This window comes from Fundulus heteroclitus, chromosome 14 (assembly GCF_011125445.2).
Source record: "Fundulus heteroclitus isolate FHET01 chromosome 14, MU-UCD_Fhet_4.1, whole genome shotgun sequence".
Classification (NCBI taxonomy): Eukaryota; Metazoa; Chordata; class Actinopteri; order Cyprinodontiformes; family Fundulidae; genus Fundulus; species Fundulus heteroclitus.
In genome coordinates this window covers 33,997,447-34,014,596 of record NC_046374.1, presented here as the reverse complement: position 1 = coordinate 34,014,596, position 17,150 = coordinate 33,997,447, and the positions used below count along the sequence as shown (strand labels likewise).

At 43.8% G+C, this 17,150-nt stretch overlaps 1 protein-coding gene across 1 annotated transcript in view; it reads right to left on the bottom strand.

The window, feature by feature from the left end:
- Window positions 1-226: 226 nt before the first annotated feature.
- Window positions 227-17,150, bottom strand: part of LOC105921310 — a 40,511-nt gene continuing 23,587 nt past the window's right edge. Inside the window, exons 8-10 of the mRNA XM_036146826.1 lie at window positions 13,737-13,922; window positions 11,218-11,715; window positions 227-701 (exon numbers count right to left, since the gene is read on the bottom strand). Of these exons, the coding sequence (XP_036002719.1) occupies window positions 227-701; window positions 11,218-11,715; window positions 13,737-13,922 (1,159 nt within the window). The remainder of the gene's footprint in view (window positions 702-11,217; window positions 11,716-13,736; window positions 13,923-17,150) is intronic.

Below are 17,150 nucleotides of genomic sequence, written 5' to 3'. Positions count from 1 at the left end.
TGCATATTACAGTTAAAGTACGGTATTGCAAATGTATATGTAAACAGTTGGTACTGTGAATAAACAGTCAGCAGTGCAAATCAATATTCAGTCATGGTTAGTAGTGCAAGACGCATGTAAACAGTTGTTACAATAGTAACAGTCAGGAGTGCAGGTGAACATTACAGACTTGTAAATAACAGAATAACAAAATGGAGGTAGGTGTGCAGAGGGGGAGGAGAGTCTATCAGTGAGGGTTGGAGTTCAATAAAGAGACAGCTCTGGGGAAAAAGCTGTTCTTTAGTCTGCTGGTTCTGGTCCGGAGGCACCTGAAACGCCTGCCGGAGGGCAGGAGAGAAAACAGTCTGTGGGCTGGGTGAGAAGAGTCCTTAAGGATGCTGGGAGCTCTATGTAGGCAGCGTTTCTTCTGGATGTGCTCAATGGTGGGTAGTGGAGTCCCAGTGATGTACTGGGCGGCTTTCACCACCCGCTGCAGTGCCTTGCTATCTGTAACAGTACAGCTCACATACCACACTGTTGCACAGTTGGTCAGGATGCTTTCTATTGCGCAGCGGTAGAAGTTCACCAGGATAGTCGAGGATAGCTGATTTTTCCTCAGTGTCCTCAGGAAGAAGAGGCGCTGGCGAGCCTTCTTGACCAGGCAGGAGGTGTTGGTTGACCAGGACATGTCCGCTGAGATGTGGGTCCCCAGAAACTCTAAACTGGAGACACATTCAACAGCCATTCAATTGATGTGGATGGTGTCGTGCGTGCCTCTTGAATCTTTTCTGAAGTTCACGATGAGCTCCTTCGTTTTGGTGGTGTTGAGATTATGTAGAGATATTTAGCAGGAGTCAGTCAGACTTACTTTGGCCAGTAAAATTTTTTTGCCTGGCCGGTCATCTACCGGTGAATCAGAAAGTTAATTTGGGACACTGCCTGTGACATGTCCTGCATGGATAGACGGGTATAGAGGACGGACGGACGGCTAGATGCATGGAGTACTAGAAGCTAAAGTCTCATTCATCGTTTGTCCGCGCGGTCCGGGCCAATAAAGCTGATTCTGCACTCTGGACTGCCTTGTGTTTGAATGCTAGTCCATGAGTAAAACTGCCTTTAAAAGCATCTGAACTGCTACATGTGCGACGATTTCTAAACATAGACAAACCTAAAGTATTTTTTTTTTGTCCAACCCACACTTGTAAAGAGGCTCAAAGATTTATTTACCAATCCTTCGACTCTTAACGGCTGGTTTGGATAATCAGGCTGGATGATAATCTTGGACCACTTAGCCGGGCAGCGGGAGCCGACTCAGATGCGTTTTTATACTGCTGGGTTATTTAATCTATAATTTATGGGGTCGGCAGGGGAAGGGTAATGAGGATGTGCAGCGGGCTGTACATACGGAAAATCCGGGTCAAGCGGACTTTTTCTGGTACTGAGAAGGGACACGAGGGTCTTTATAATAATCATAATACTGTCTATTGATCAGATAATGATAAAAAAACTGCAAAGGTAAAAGGCAAAGGAGGAAAACGATCATTTCCAATGTGTTTATTTATTTAAAGTTTTTAGTTACCTCCAAATGCATTAACAAAATACTGATTTTATTGCTTCTTGTTTTGTCTGTTAAGGACTTCGGGACCTGCAGGGTTGGTTCTGGCCCTCGGACCGATGGAAAGCCCGGTTTGAGACGTGCAGTGCTGTCAAAAGGTTTTACTCCGACCCAAAGAGATTAAAGAACGGAGGAGAAACCAAACCAGCGACAATAACCAGTCCAGAAGGGTTTCAAAGCCTCTGGGAGTCCACAGAACTGCGGAGAACCCGCCGTGCCACGTTTACCAAAAACATCTCCACGATCTTTTGGGGAAACATTTTGTGGACCGCCAACACAAAACCGGACCTAACAGCCAAGAAAGAACAAAATAGATCAGAAATAGATCGCGCTGACAGCCAAACATGGTGGTGGCAGTGTGTGGTTCTGCTTTTCTGCTTCAGAACCTGAACGACTGGGACCGATGGAACCGTTAAGCCAGGAACCGGTAATTTCTCCCTCATAGGATCCTGAGGGAGAAAGCCTGGCATTCATTAAGCTTGCAGGGAAGTTGATCCAGCAGGTCCATCTCTGATTGGCTTAAACAATGACGGTTTTGGAGTGGCCTAGTCAAAGTCCAGACTTTGGCTTCGTCCTAAACAGGCAGACCGTGTCTAAAACCCTTGAATGTGGCTAATTAAGACAATTCAGCGAAGAAGAGTGGACCAATACTCTTCATCCAGGATGGAAACGACAGATACCTGTTAAACGGAGGACGCTTGGATCTGTGTCCATTGCTTCACCCACCTTATGGTTGCATTTTTCTGCTTTTAAATTTGACGATCTGAAACATCTAATTCTGTCTCTCTCCCTCCAAGGGGGTAAATACTTCCCCACCAGCTCTGCAGGCCCGTGTCTGTCCACTGCTGCTCTCTCTATGTTCCAGGCCGACCCGAATCATCACTGGGTCGTCACGTTTCGGTTCAGGCCGGATTTTAACCCTCGTTTCATCCCTGTCGTGTGCCGGTTCTCCTCCAGCCGCCATGATCCTCTCCTCCCTGCTCCGTTTTCTACACTCAAATCTAATAATGACCTTTGCGCGCGGCAGAGTGCGGCCTTCGCGCCACGCCGCCATTCTGCCGCACGCCGGGTAGCCATGGCAACGGGCGAGGACGAGGACGGGGGGGACAGGACCCACGGCGGCTGACACTTATCCTCCCACTCGCTGCGTGACCTTCATCCGCGGGTTCCTCTCTTTTTCTCTGCTGTGAAACAATCTGGAGCGATTTTTTTTATTTTTTTTTTTCTGCGTCTCCCCCGGAGCTGATCTTATGAAACCGCCGCAGAGACAGAGAGCAAGCGCCGGGGCCTGCTCTCAGCGCCCACTCCTGCGCAGCAACACCACCATCTCAGGCGCGTCTGAGCCAGGGAAGACCCGGGAGCAGAGGTGAGTCAGATGAAATTAAAGTTTATTGATCATCGCAGCAGCAGCAGCAGCAGCAGCAGCAAACAGTTACAGGATACAGCAGAGAGAGAAAACCAGGAAATGAAAGGTGAAACCACAGACAGGGGGTCCTTTTTTTCTTTTATTATTTACTATTTCATGCATCTGCGAGTGAAAAAAAGTGTTAAAAACGAGACGTGCAGGCAGGACTCCGCGGAGTCGAGCACCGTTTGGTTAAGAGTTCATTTTAAAAACACGCGTGTGCAGGTTTTCTCGTCCGGTTAGCCGCGGCGCGCTAAAGGGAATGGCGGGAAGTCTTGCCACTCCTGCGGGCCGTTTGGAAATATCACACGTTTCGGCTACCGCACATGCTTCCTGTGCAACAAAAACATGAATAAATAAAGAGCTTCAGAAAAAAGGAAAAAAAAAAAATTCAGATTGCAATCTCGTGAATCTGCAGCAAACCACAACAACGTGAGCAGTAAAAAAAGGTGTTTCAAACTGTTTTAGCACTTAGCCGGTGAGCGGAAACGGTCGGCTCACATTCACGTAATCACATCCCGTGTCCAGTGAGTAATGAAAGGCTGTTTTTGTTTTTAAGGTGTGAGTTATGTTCATTACAAACCTGTTTTTTTAAGACATGCCGGGTGCCATCGAACAGACAAAGAAGAGTTACATTCAGTCTCAACAACACGGGCATGAGGTTGAAACGTAAAAAAGGCGAAAAGAAGTCCAGATAAAGAAGTCTCCCGGTAAGTGAGAGTGGCTGAGAGGTGGCTGGGGTTCGTCCAGTGACATAACCGAGCTCGACTCATTCAGGTAACATTTTTGAAGCGACCCACGGCTGAAAAGGTCAAAACCTCAATGTGTTTTTTATTTTTTTTCTGCACTGAAAAACAGAGCCGTAAGGAATAGCCGTGGATTCCCTGCGTCTGAACAGACGTTGGCACGTCCACCAAAGGAAGGGATTCAAATCAAACGTTTCCTCAGAATCAGCGCGAGGACAACACACCAAATGCTTAAACAAAGATTTACGGTTATTAAAAAACACATTTAGAATAAGATGAACAGCAGAACTGCCTTTAGCATGCAGCCAATAAAGACCTACTCTGACCCCCCCCCCCTTCCTGTTTCTGTTTCATGAACATAAACACCGCATTTCAGTTGGTTTCTCTTGATCGTCGGGTAGTTTTGATGAATCGCGGAGACAAACAATCATAAAACAACTCAAAAATTTCTTACGCTGCCCATTTTTCCCCCATTGATTACGGTTCTGTTCTTCGCTTGGATCTGATTCTTGTAAAAAAACGATCAAATCAAAGTAGCTCTAAGCGACCTCCTGCTGATAGGAGCTACATAATCTCCGCTGCTTACAGAAAACAATGAGCGGACTGCAGAACATCATCAGTCGTCAATGTGGGCGTGAACCAGGTGAAGGCAGTTTGTCTGAAAAAGTTCAATACGAAACAACCAAACCTGCAAAACACACCGACTGAGGCAAAATGGCCGACAGCAAACAGATAAACATGTTTAGGCCGGAGTCCTGCAGGCTTTACAACACAAAGAGCCAGTTTTGCCGCTAGTCCAGTTAAATTAAACTCATTTAGAGCTGGGAATGCTACCTGACCATTAGAAAAAAAAAGACTTTTAATTTTTGATTAATATCCACTTTAGTTTTTTTTTTTATTATTATTTCTATACTGGGATTTAAATGAAAGAAAAACAAAACCTTTGCAAAACAAGGATGGATACATTTTCTTCCATAAGATGTTGATACTTATGGAAAATCATGTAAATAATAATAAAAAATAATAGTTTCCAACCTAATGAAAAAAAAACTAGATCTAAAGAATATTACTGGCAATTTTCATGCCTGTTGTGGAAATTAAATGCAATTGTTCAAGGCATTTGTTATTATATCTACATTTTAAAAAACATTATTGCGTTCTTTTTCATATTTTAGGCAAAGCTAGTAAGAGCTATTGCAGGAGGTTCAAAGAGCCGCAGGTTTGGCTGTAATTGTCTTTCTCTCTTTGGTCCATGATGTTTTTTTTTTATTAACATTAAACAGAATAGTTAAGTTTGTGAGCTTCTATAAAAAAGGTCATATTGTTGCTTTGTGTTCAGAATAAGCTCAGTCTTGCCACACCATCCCTGAAACAACATGATGGCTTAAGACCAGCAAATGCAGCTCTTACGAGCGTCAAGCAACCCGTGAATCATGTCTCCACGTGGATTTTAAGGTAAATCTGTTAGATGAAGACTCCACCAGGTGTTCTACGGGAAGAAGCTGATTATTTCAGCGCTCAAACTCGAGCTTTGAATACATCAGGACGTGACGTCAGCTTTTCTACGTGAAACAGACGTAAGTCTCCTCCTCCAGCATGTGAGATAAAGCGTGTTTGTCAGTTTATTTACTTCTAGATATAATGGAAAGTGACAGAAATTTGGGTAATGACCATTTTACCAACTGGGGGGCCCTTATAGAGTATTAACATATAACACCCAGCTGGTCTGTTGATCGTGTAGTTTGGCAAAGATAGTAAAACCAGGCGGTGATGTCGGAAAAGTAACGTACCGGGTTATAACACAGCGGGACACTGTGAATTCCTCCCCAGTAATGACCAGTGTACCTTAACTTTCAGAAGAGCAACTTTTCATAAAGAAGCGACACAAACTTTTCATCACAGGACTTGATGTTCTGGAATCTCATTGCTTTCCTCAGGCTTAACTTGTTTCTCCAACCCAGCGAGAGAGTGGCTAAAGTGTGTTGAACTGAACTGAACTCAATGCATGAGGGTGAATGTGAATGCATTGGTGTTGAACCGCCAGTAATAGAACTAACACAAACCTTTTTTTATCATTAAATTGAGTTTGTGTGAAGAATCTATGTTCACAGATAAAAATTAATTAGGCTTGAAGATTGTAACCAGTCAAAGCGAACGTTTGGCTCTGTCCTCACTGATTTCACAGGATGTCTCCCAATTTTAATCATAAATGGAGTAAAATCAATAAAATCACAGAACTGATGACTGATTTACAGTTGAACTTCATACAAAACATATTTACTCTTTACCTTTACCAGTCCTTACCTTACCTAGCGGTTCAGCTACATTCTTTTCAAGCCACTCAATTTAAAAAGAATGAATATTTAAAAACAAGCAAAAACTAAGGCGTGTCGTCTGATGTACTTTCCTTTGCTTTTAGGATAAACTGTTTTGGTAACAGCTTTAGCAATACCAAAACAATGACCCTCTGTTTGTATTTATGGTTACCCCATTGAAACAAGTCATTTATATATGTAAAAAAAAAAAAGGTGAATTGCACAGGCCTCCATTTTAAAGTCTATATTCTGATCAAATCTGAGTTTAAAAAGATCCTCTTCATACAAAAAAGCACTATGTTGATTTAAAATCGAGGATATGATGCAGAAAATCATGCCCACCCATTAATTTATGTTTCAATTATGCTCCTAATAATCCTAATTTCTCACTCAACACTTATTAAAACACGTATGGGATATTTAATATCCCACATTGAAACAGGACACAATCAAACTCCCGGAGCTGTAGACGGCATCTGTTTGGCTTTTTGTGGTTTTACCCTTTCTGTCTGAGTTTGCAAGGAAACAAAGAAACAAAAAGGGAAAGAAATGTCTGCGGTGCTCCAAACTGATTCCTCTCTTCACCAAACCCACATTATAGTGCAACTTCAAGATGTTTTGGACTCCTTTGAGCCTCATGTAGTTATGTAAACACAAATACATCATCAATATACAACACAGGTATTAGAAATTTCATCACCGTCCTCCAGAAACAATAAATCCTTAAAAATCCTTAAGTGACAAAGAAAAGACTCCGAATTGAAGCTCCTTCAGAAGGTAACAGTAGGAGAAAATGGTTATAGAATAAAAACACTTGTTAGATTAATTTTCAGCCTAATGTAAAGAACTAATGCTGTTTATTTTGAATAACCCAGATATTATGTACAGGTTGGCTTAAAAAAACATATTATTTAGGTAATGGAAGATTGAATCTCCAATGATCAGCTAAAAGAATGATACAATTTATGGTCTGGATGTAAAACACCAGACAGAGACAGTGAGGAAGTATTGTAGCTAATTTCTTTACTAAAAAAAGAAAAACATGCCGTTTCTGATGATAAAAGAAAAAAAAAAGTTGGGTTTTAAAGAGGTTTTATCATGATTTGAAGTTAAAGTCGGATAGAAATGAGACAGCTTGATTTCCTTAACAGTAAGTATGGAAGTTGGTATACTCTCCCAGGGATAAAAATAAAAATAAATACTTTCAGTCAAAAGAAGACGTGACATTGGAAACCTAAATATAGTCATGGTGTAAAGAAAGGACACATTTTACAATCCTTAGCTTTCTTTTATGTATCTTTTTATCATTTCCTGTTTATTATGTTCTCTAAGGTGTTGCCATATTGGTTAATTCCTTTGTTTTTAGTTTCTTGGTTTATTAATGTGGTCTGTTTTTTAGAGAACTTGATTTATTTCTATTAGATCTCTTTTAGCTTTTTCTAGTTTAGTAATTTATTTGGATGTTAGTTCAGCTCAAATCATGTTAATTAGTCTCCTGTCCTCAGTCTCCCTGCTTTCCTTCGCCTCAGCTGCTCCACCTTCTCCTCCTGATTAACTCATCTGGACCCAATGTCATTCTCTTCTCTTCCCTCAGTATATAAGCTCTCCAGTTCTCATTGTTCATTGCTTGAATCCTTCATCACTCTGTTTATTTGCCTCTTCCTCTGCCAGGGCTACATGGCCTGTGCCTTAATGTGAGTTTGGCCTTTTATGATTAGAAAATCCTATTCATCATGCTTCTCCTGCGTTCCTGTTTGCACTTTGGTCCTGCAAACAACCAACACCTTCATTCAGTACTAGCATTCAAGTCGCCTATCAGGACATAATAGCACCTAAATCTGATGTAAAGTTAAATAAATCAAATCTCAAGTTTACAAAAAGGATGACAGCTCTCTCACTGTTATTAGCCACTAGTTAATCTAAAGACCATCATCAATGTGACCACCTAATGTCAGCTGGCTGCTCTGGACCATACTGGTGTTTGCTAACACAATCCCAAGAGAGAACGATATCAGCAATGACCTTCCCATCACTCGGTTATAATCTTATTTACAAATATCTTAAATCCATCATGTGAGACTGAAAGTGATTATTCTCAAGGGGAAAATACTTAAGACAACTGACAGTCCTCCCAGGACCGATCATCCTAACAATTCACCCAAAGGTCAGACTGTGCAAGAGAGATGAAAAACAGGACAAAAGCTGGTGAGCTTTTTGGTCTGTAAGTTAGCTTGTTAAATGTTGAGGTTCATGTTTATATTACGTAAAGTTAAGGTGAGCGCTGATTCTGCTAGTTCAAAGCACAGTACTAGTAGCCCTTCGTATGACACGGTACCAACGAAGTAGCTCTCAGTTTCTAAAAGGTTGGTGACTCCTGTGCTAGAGGGACTACTGTATTTTCAGGACTATAAGTCGCAGTTTTTTTCATAGTTTGGCCTGGGGTGCGACTTATACTCTGAAGCGACTTATGTGTGAAATTATTACACATTTTTACCGGTATATCATAACACCTGTTATTTTCACACCAAACAGCCAGAGGGCGCTCTAGGCCTGTGTTGAATCAGACGTAAGCGACGTAGAAGCGGAAATGCCGCATCTTCTACCTCCGGAGTTAATGGAGTTATTTGAAAGTGACACAGAGGATGAAGATTTCACTGGATTTTAGTTATTTGGAGTGACACGGGCGTTTTGGTTAACTTCTTTGCATGTTATTTATGCTATAGTTATCTGAATAGCTTTTAATATGTTATGTTAACATACCAGGCACGTTCTCAGTTGTGTCATGTAGCGTAAGCTAACCGTACAATTATTCAGCTTGTTGTTGCCTACGTTCTATTTTTATTTAAAATTACCTTTCAAGATGACATGTCTGTTCTTGATGTTGGATATTATCAAATAAATTTCCCCCAAAAATGCGACTTATATATGTGTTTTCCTTCTTTATTATGCATTTCATGGCTGGTGCGACTTGTACTCCGGAGAGACTTATAGTCCGGAAAATACGGTATATGTATCGTGTCTGGCCTGGGAACACTTTGGCGTCCCTCAGAATGAACTGGAGGATGTCTGGGTTTCTCGATCTCAGGCTATGAACTCAGGGACTCAGGTTTGCGAAGTTGGATGTGAGTAAAACACAAGAGCCACCCAACAGTTTCTCTTTAGGACAGATTAGAGCGATGTAGAGATGTTTCGTAATACACAGCAACATGTTGGGAGAAAACCAACCCCCCCCACCTGTCAGCATAGACGCCCCCTGTGAAGCACGGTGGAGGAGGAGTCATGACCTGAGTAACCTGGAGTCATCGACTCCACCACCAACCCATTCTGGTCCACATGGGAGGCCATCTGCCTGACAGTCCTGCTGTCAGGCCCCTGTTGGTGAGCTGAACTGAGTCACCAATGGGCCCAATCAGAGACAAATATGCCACAGAGCTGCTAAATAAGAAGAGAAACCAAGGTGTGATGGTCCAGTCAAAGTACAGAAGCCAACCAGATAGAAAAGCTGTGGTGGGACCTTCAGAGAGCGCTTCAGAAATGTCTGCAGCTCCCAACACTCTGAGCCATGCTGGAAGGAAGAGTGGAGTAACATTTGGAGTAAAAAACAACTAAATGAATCATTCCTACTAGACGGGGGTCTACAAGCTACCAAACCATAAGGTGCACTTTGTTTTTAGTTGTTTGTCTTTATCTCGGTTTAATAAACAACGTCAGTGTCACATCTGTTTTTTGAGATTTTTGATTCATCAGCTCTCTGAACTTTTTAAAATAGTGGATAATGTTTCTGATGCCGCAGTATGATACACACTGGAATAAAAAGAGGGTGTACTTTCTTTACATCATGACTACATAGGGCCGGACGATAATTCAATAACGATGTATATATCGATCTATAGATGTATATCGATGAAAAAAGAGTCAATAAAAAGTTCAATAGAATAACAGTTTTCCTTCCTTTTGCCTTCTAGCCATTTAGGTTAATATTACAGTCATTACATCCTCCCAACCAATCACAACGCAGACCCGGGGACCAAGCTCCGCCCCTTTCAAAGGGTTCAGAGAGAATTGGTTCTTTTTTATTTTTTAAAAACTTGCATTTCTGGTAAAAGGTTGGTTGAATAAAGGGTTGAGTTTGAATACAGTTTTTGTGTCCGTATCTAAAAATATGTCGCTAAGCAACGTCATAAAATGTTCAAGGCTGCACATAAAATATATGTTTTGAATAAATATCAATATCGATAAATATGATTTCTAGTTTATCGATATGCTTTTTTTTCTATATTGTCCAGCCATCCATAGGAAAAAGAAAAGGGGATATTTGTTTAAATGTGTTGCCAGAGTTCTTGTAAACAAATACCTGCTCCTCCTATAAGCCTCCTGACAATCTAATGATGTTATTCTTGTAGTTTTTAGGCTGTTTGGCCGCTAAAGTTTACGGTTCATCTCTAAGAACCTCAGTTGCCTCAGTGCGCTAACAGCATGAAGACATTTTGTTTACTGAAAGATAAACTTTAAAAAAATGCTGCTCGGCTTGATTTCCAGAATGTCGCTCGCCTCATTTCTCCCTAATCCGATCTTTCCTTCAAACAGATTTTACCCGTCAGAAAAAGGGGGCGCTTGAACTATAGAGAAAGAGAGAAAGAGAGAATCTAACTCAGGATTTTTTTTTTCAGGTTTCGTGTTTCTGGAGGAGGTGAGACAGGCAATAAATACGTCCCACGGTTACCTAGCTAAGAGTAAAGTGATTATATGGAGGGGTAAAGCAGGCAGGAATGCAGCAAAAACCACGAGCATGATGCAGAAGTTGAATAAATAGAAAAGTTTTCCTGTGGGGGGGGGGGGGGTGCTCTGAGCATAACAGGGGCTGGTTGACATTCTCATAGGCGGTGCTGAGTGACAGGACCTGGGGTTCATTACAGCTCCACGTCCATCCTGATGGAGGCTGGAGAGCAGAGGAGGAGGAGGAGGAGGAGGAGGAGGAGGAAGAGGGCTGAACCTCACAAAGACGCCAGGCCCAGGTAACCCAGGAAGGAGTGCTTGTTGGAGGGAGGCAGCGGGGAGGAGGAGGAGGAGGAGGAGGAGGAGGAGGAGGAGGAAGGGGGGCGAGGTTTCAGAGAGAGGAGCGTGGTGATGGGGAGCAGCGGGGATAAATCCCTCCACCCGGCGCGGTCAGGGAGCAGCGGAGGAGGACGGGAGGAGGCAGTGTGAGGGCTGGCCGGCGTGTGCAGCCGCTGCACGTGTTTGTTTGACCGCTGGCCGTCTCCGGGGTGCGCGTACGTCCGGTGCGTGTGCACGTCGCGGGGCGCGTCAGCGGCGCCGCTGCCGTGCGCGCCGTGCTTGACCTTGCAGTGCAGCCGCAGGCTGTCCCGCCGCTTGGCGCTGTAGGGGCAGAGGCCGCACGTGAACGGGCGCTCGCCCGTGTGCACGCGCACGTGCTCCACCAGCTTGTTGGCCGTCCGCGTCAGGTGACCGCAGCGGTCGCAGCGGTACTGGTTGCCTTGGCGATGACCCTGGAAGTGGACCAGGAGCTCCTGTTGCCCGGGAAACGACCTCTGGCAGATGCGGCAGCGGTGCTCGGAGGAGCTCTGCTCCGGCGGAGGCGGCGGCGCGGCGGCCGGCGGAGGTCTGGTGGAGGCGGCGGGGAGTGGGACCGGCCGTCTGGAAGACACGGACACGCGTTACGTGACGAGAAACGGAGAGAGACACGAAGCAGAACGTCCAGCGTCACACCCAGCATACTGTGTCACGTTACAACAATAAACTTTAACGTATTTAATGGGATTTTATGTTTAGGAACCAAATGTATCTTTCACAATAAAGATCTGCAAAGTTGGGTGTGCATTTATGATCTATCCATCCATCCCTCTGTCCGTCTGTCTATCCATTCATCATTCTTTCGTCCATGCATCCATCCATCCATCCATCCATCCATCCACCTGTCCCTCCCTCCCTCCGTACGTCCCTCCATCCATCCTTCCCTCCATCTATCTATATCCATCCATCCGTCCACCCACCCATCCATCCATCCATCCATCCCTCCTTCTGTCCATCCATCCATCCATCCCTCCTTCCATCCCTCCTTCCATCCCTCCTTCCATCCACCCATCCACCCACCCATCCATCTATCCATCTATACCTCCTTCCATCCATCGCTCCATCCATCCATCCATCCATCCATCCATCTGTCCGTCTGTCCAACCATCCTTCCATCCGTCCACCCATCCATCCATCCATCCATCCATCCTTCCATCCATCCATCCGTCCACCCATCCATCCATCCATCCATCCTTCCTTCCATCCATCCATCCACCCACCCATCCATCTATCCATCTATACCTCCTTCCATCCATCCCTCCATCCATCCATCCATCCATCCATCTGTCCGTCTGTCCAACCATCCTTCCATCCCTCCTTCCATCCATCCATCCTTCCTTCCATCCATCCATCCACCCACCCACCCATCCATCCCTCCATCCATCCATCCATCCATCCATCCGTCTGTCCAACCATCCATCCCTCATTCCATCCTTCCTTCCATCCCTCCATCCATCCCTCCTTCCTTCCTTCCATCCCTCCATCCATCCACCCATCTATCCATTCACATCTATCCATCCATCCCTCCTTCTGTCCAACTGTCCATCCATCCATCCATCCATCCATCCATCCATCCATCCATCCATCCATCTACCCGTCCACCCACCCACCCACCCATCCCTCCATCCATCCCTCCATCCATCCACCCATCTATCCATTCACATCTATCCATCCATCCCTCCATCTGTCCATCCATCCATCCATCCATCCATCCTTCCATCCATCCATACCTCCATCCATCCACCCATCTATCCATTCACATCTATCCATCCATCCATCCATCCATCCATCCATCTACCCGTCCCTCCCTCCATCCATCCATCTTAATTTAACAGCTAGAACTTTGACAGTGGGTTTCTCCAACAGGACTATCATCTCAAACACGGATCTAAACTGATTTTAAAACGGATCAAGATGGCTGACATCAAGCTTCAGGAATGGTTCCAACCTGAACTCTTGAAAAATTACATGGATAATGCATCTTTCCCAGAAAAAGAAATAATTTACATCAGCTTTATCAATTCTATCAAGAAGAGACGTCACATAACTTGCTGTAAATATACCGGCACATTGGTGTCAGCCACAAAAAAAAAACATGGTTTAATTGTTACTTGGTAAGAAAATGTATCAAAAATATTACTGTAGGTCTATATACATATTCAAACCTGTATTTATGACTTTGACTCTGTTTGGATTAGAAAAAATCAACAGTCAATTTAAACTTGTGCAACTAATGGTTCTCCTCCACTTTGAAGAAGAAAAGTTAAAATAAATGATATAAAAAAATTATATGACATTCATGTCTGTAATGAATGTATGTAAACATCTGATTAGAGTAGGTATAATGTCTATTAAAATAAATACATTCATTAAAGTTTTGTTTTTTTAAACTCAAATAGAAAACATTTAGGTAAAACTGTATCTACTTTAAACGCCATAACCATAAAAAAATAACAGAAATTGCAACAACATTTTTATTTTCTGATAGTGAAGTTTAAAATGTATAAATAAAACAATTGTTGAACAGATCTTAGAATCATTATAATATAAAACAAAAGAAGAGGAGCTACAGAAATCGAACCCACCTCATTTCTCCCGTATCGCCATGTATGTGCGTGTCCACATGGGCCATCATCTCTGCCTCCTGATTGGTCGAGTGGTCGCACCTGCAGCAGTGCAGCGAGAAGGAGCTGTGTTCCCATTGGCGGTGTTCCGTCATGTGACTCTTGAAAAGGGCGTGGCCTTCGGTCTCAAAGCCGCACACGTGGCACCTAAACGGAGGGACGGAGTGCGCAAAAAGCTAACGCATTCATTTATCTAAGGAAGACAGTAACAGCAACAGACTCCAGCTTTAAGTCACAAATGTTTAATCATATTTTACCAATAAGTCATACTCTGGTAAATTAATGAGTAGAGGTAGCTGTTCCCAATAAACACAACTGGGTAGGACACACTATTATTTTGTCACACTGATTTTGTCCATAATTGGTTAACTAACACAACAGTGAGTGGGTCTGTAAAAATACAACCAATAACAATCAATGTTTAAAACCTTGAGACGGACATTTTGGCTGTGAAAGTGTTCGTTTTGTGTCCAAACTAATGCTTCCTTTTGAGTTTGTTAATATGCAGATGATATTGTAGCTCATTAGTATGATGTAAAGAACCGCCACCAATTGCTCTGACGTTGAGCCAGGAATTACGTGCCCTCTGTTAGACATAATGGTGATGTCATCATGTCGATATTGCAATTGTGGGGAAGAGAGTGACTTGCCGCTCGGCCAATGAGAGAAGACGTCAGGTTTGGAGGGAAAACAGGGAGGCGGGGAAATGAGGAGAAGAAAGAGAGAATGAAAAACATGGCAGCGGGTACCGGCAACCAGAGGAGTTTGGCGCAGTAAAGTTCCATGTTTGACAGGCAACCTTGTCCTAAGCAAGTTCGGATGTTGAAACCGTGCGAGTGGTGACAGCTGGCGAGTCTCGGCGAGAAGACGGCGCCGGGGTCCATGAACATTGGTCTGCTCCGATCCGAACAGGTCGAACATTTCCTCCTCCCTCCTCCCCTCTCCCCTCTTCACCGGACTGTGAGTATACCCTGCCACCTGACTTCACGGAAGGCAGCATTGCGTTAAGGAGTTTTTTAACACCTTAAAGACAGAACTTTTGTGCGCCTACTGAGCAGAGCCTCACAGAACGGAGGAAGGATATTTGATTTAAAGGAACTGTGCTTACTGTTGCGTTAATGGACAGTCGGGACACCGTGACGTTATTGCCTGTATTGTTTTATTGTATGGTGGTGATGCATGTGTATGCCTAGACTAATGGTAACATTCATGTTATTTCATTTATGTGGTGGTAGTTTCCTCTTTGGTAGTTCTAGTGAGTAAATTGGGGTTGGCTTACCAAGGTTTACACATTTCCAACCGGGGTGAACTGTTAAATGATTCATCATTTCAGTTAGTACGGTCGCAGGACATATTTGATGGCTTGGAGTTTCTAATGTTGATTTCAAAATAAGAGTTTGGTTCACCCGGAACAGGGTGTGTTCAGGTGCCTCTGAACGCTATTTGGTAACATAATTTTATGTTAATTACTGGAGACAATTTTCTTTATTTTTATTTTTTTTTTTACTGTCCTATTGTTTCAATGAAAACAAACTATTTTATTATTTCATTTACATTTACCAGTCTCTGAGCTTAGAGCTCTAATAAAACATAATTGTTTATTTAAACTGTTTTTTTATTCTAAGTCGTGGGGTGGGAACATACACATCACACTACCACACACACTCCCATAATCACATACCTCGATTAACTCCTTCTCCCCTTGGCAGTATTAAGTAATACAAGATAGTGATTCTCATGTAAGTTCAGGCTCTTACATTTGGCGTACACGAACAGCACGAATATCTGTGTTACTTATTAGCAAGCCCAGTTAAAATGTCAGACTCAGAAGAAATGAATCAGCTGCGGGCGCAGTTTGAAGAACTCCAAGCAAGGTTTCATGAACAATCCTCGCATATGAGAGAACAAACGGCACTACTTGAACAGGCCAGAAAAGAACAAAGAGAGGCTATGGCGATGGCAAAAGTGGTACTTGAACAGAAAAACCAACCTACTGTCTACATACAGAGAGATAGAAAGTGCACAGATTTCACAGGCAGTAAAGGAAGTGATGAGCAATGTATAGAAGAATGGATAGCTTCAATTAAGTCATACTTTAAAGTATGTAAAATCCCTGAAGAGGATAAAGTGGAACTCATAAAGCAACACCTGAAGGGAGAAGCCAAACTAACTGTTAAGCTCATGCTGGAGAGTAGCTCAACAAATGCTGAGGCTGTGTTCAAAATCCTTGAGGAGGTGTATGGTGACAAAGTCCCTGTAGGCACAAGGCTAAGAGAGTTCTACGACCGCAAGCAAGTAGCTGGCGAAAAAATTAGGGCTTTTGCGTATGACCTCCAGGAGAAACTTTGTCGATTAATAAGACGGGACGAAAAGCGCTTCCAAGACCCAGATTCAATGCTCATGGAGCAGTTTGTGTTAGGATTGCATGACGATTCCTTACGCAGAGAGATGAAGAGGCAGATCAAGGGGAAGGAACCTAAAAAATTCAGTGAGCTCATGCAGGCCGCCATCGACTGGTCAGAGGAGGAAGAAGGTCTGTCAGCTGGTCCAGCAAAGAACCCCAACCGGGGCACGGTAAGCGCTGCTTCTGCGGAAAGTAACTCCTGTGCCGGGCTGTCACTGCAGTCGCTTCATGAATCCATACAAAAACTTGCAGCAAGACAGGATGAGCTTTTTACTGCACTGCAAAGAGCTGCGCAGCACAATAGCCCTCAAGGGGAAGGGAAAAAGCCACCTCTACGAGACCAAGAGGGCAGACTGATCTGCTATACCTGTGGTCAACCGGGACATACAAGCCGTAACTGCCCACAGAGAAAGGGGGTCCTGCCCCAAGCTAATGCTTTAGTTACTGAGCCAAAGCAGACTGAGCAGGCGCAAGCAAAAATGAGCACAGCCACTGCAAAACCCAACACACTCCCTGCTGATCAGTCCGGGGTAGAACAGATTGGGGACCCGCAAAATGCTTTCGGCAATTGCTTTACAATAGATGTACTGATAGATGGAGTGAGGACATGCTGCTTGTTAGATACTGGCTCAGAAGTGACTACTATTTCCGAGGCTCACTTTAAAAGGCAGTTTGAGGGAAAGACCCTGTCGCCTGCAAAATGGATTAAACTAACTGCTGCCAACGGCTTGGACATCCCCATAATTGGGTGTCTGTATGCTGATATCGAGTGCCTGGGAAAGAAGCTTCCAGGAAAGTGTGTGTTTGTGCTTCGAGACCAGACTGACAGCACAGGGGGAGCCTTAGGCATACTGGGCATGAATGTGCTCGGCGAGCTTCGTAGCCTATTTGCTAGCTTAGATGGGGTGCAGCAGATGGAGAGGCATGGCCAGCGGAGTGGGGGTGCGAGCCTTCATCGTGTCTTTGTGGAA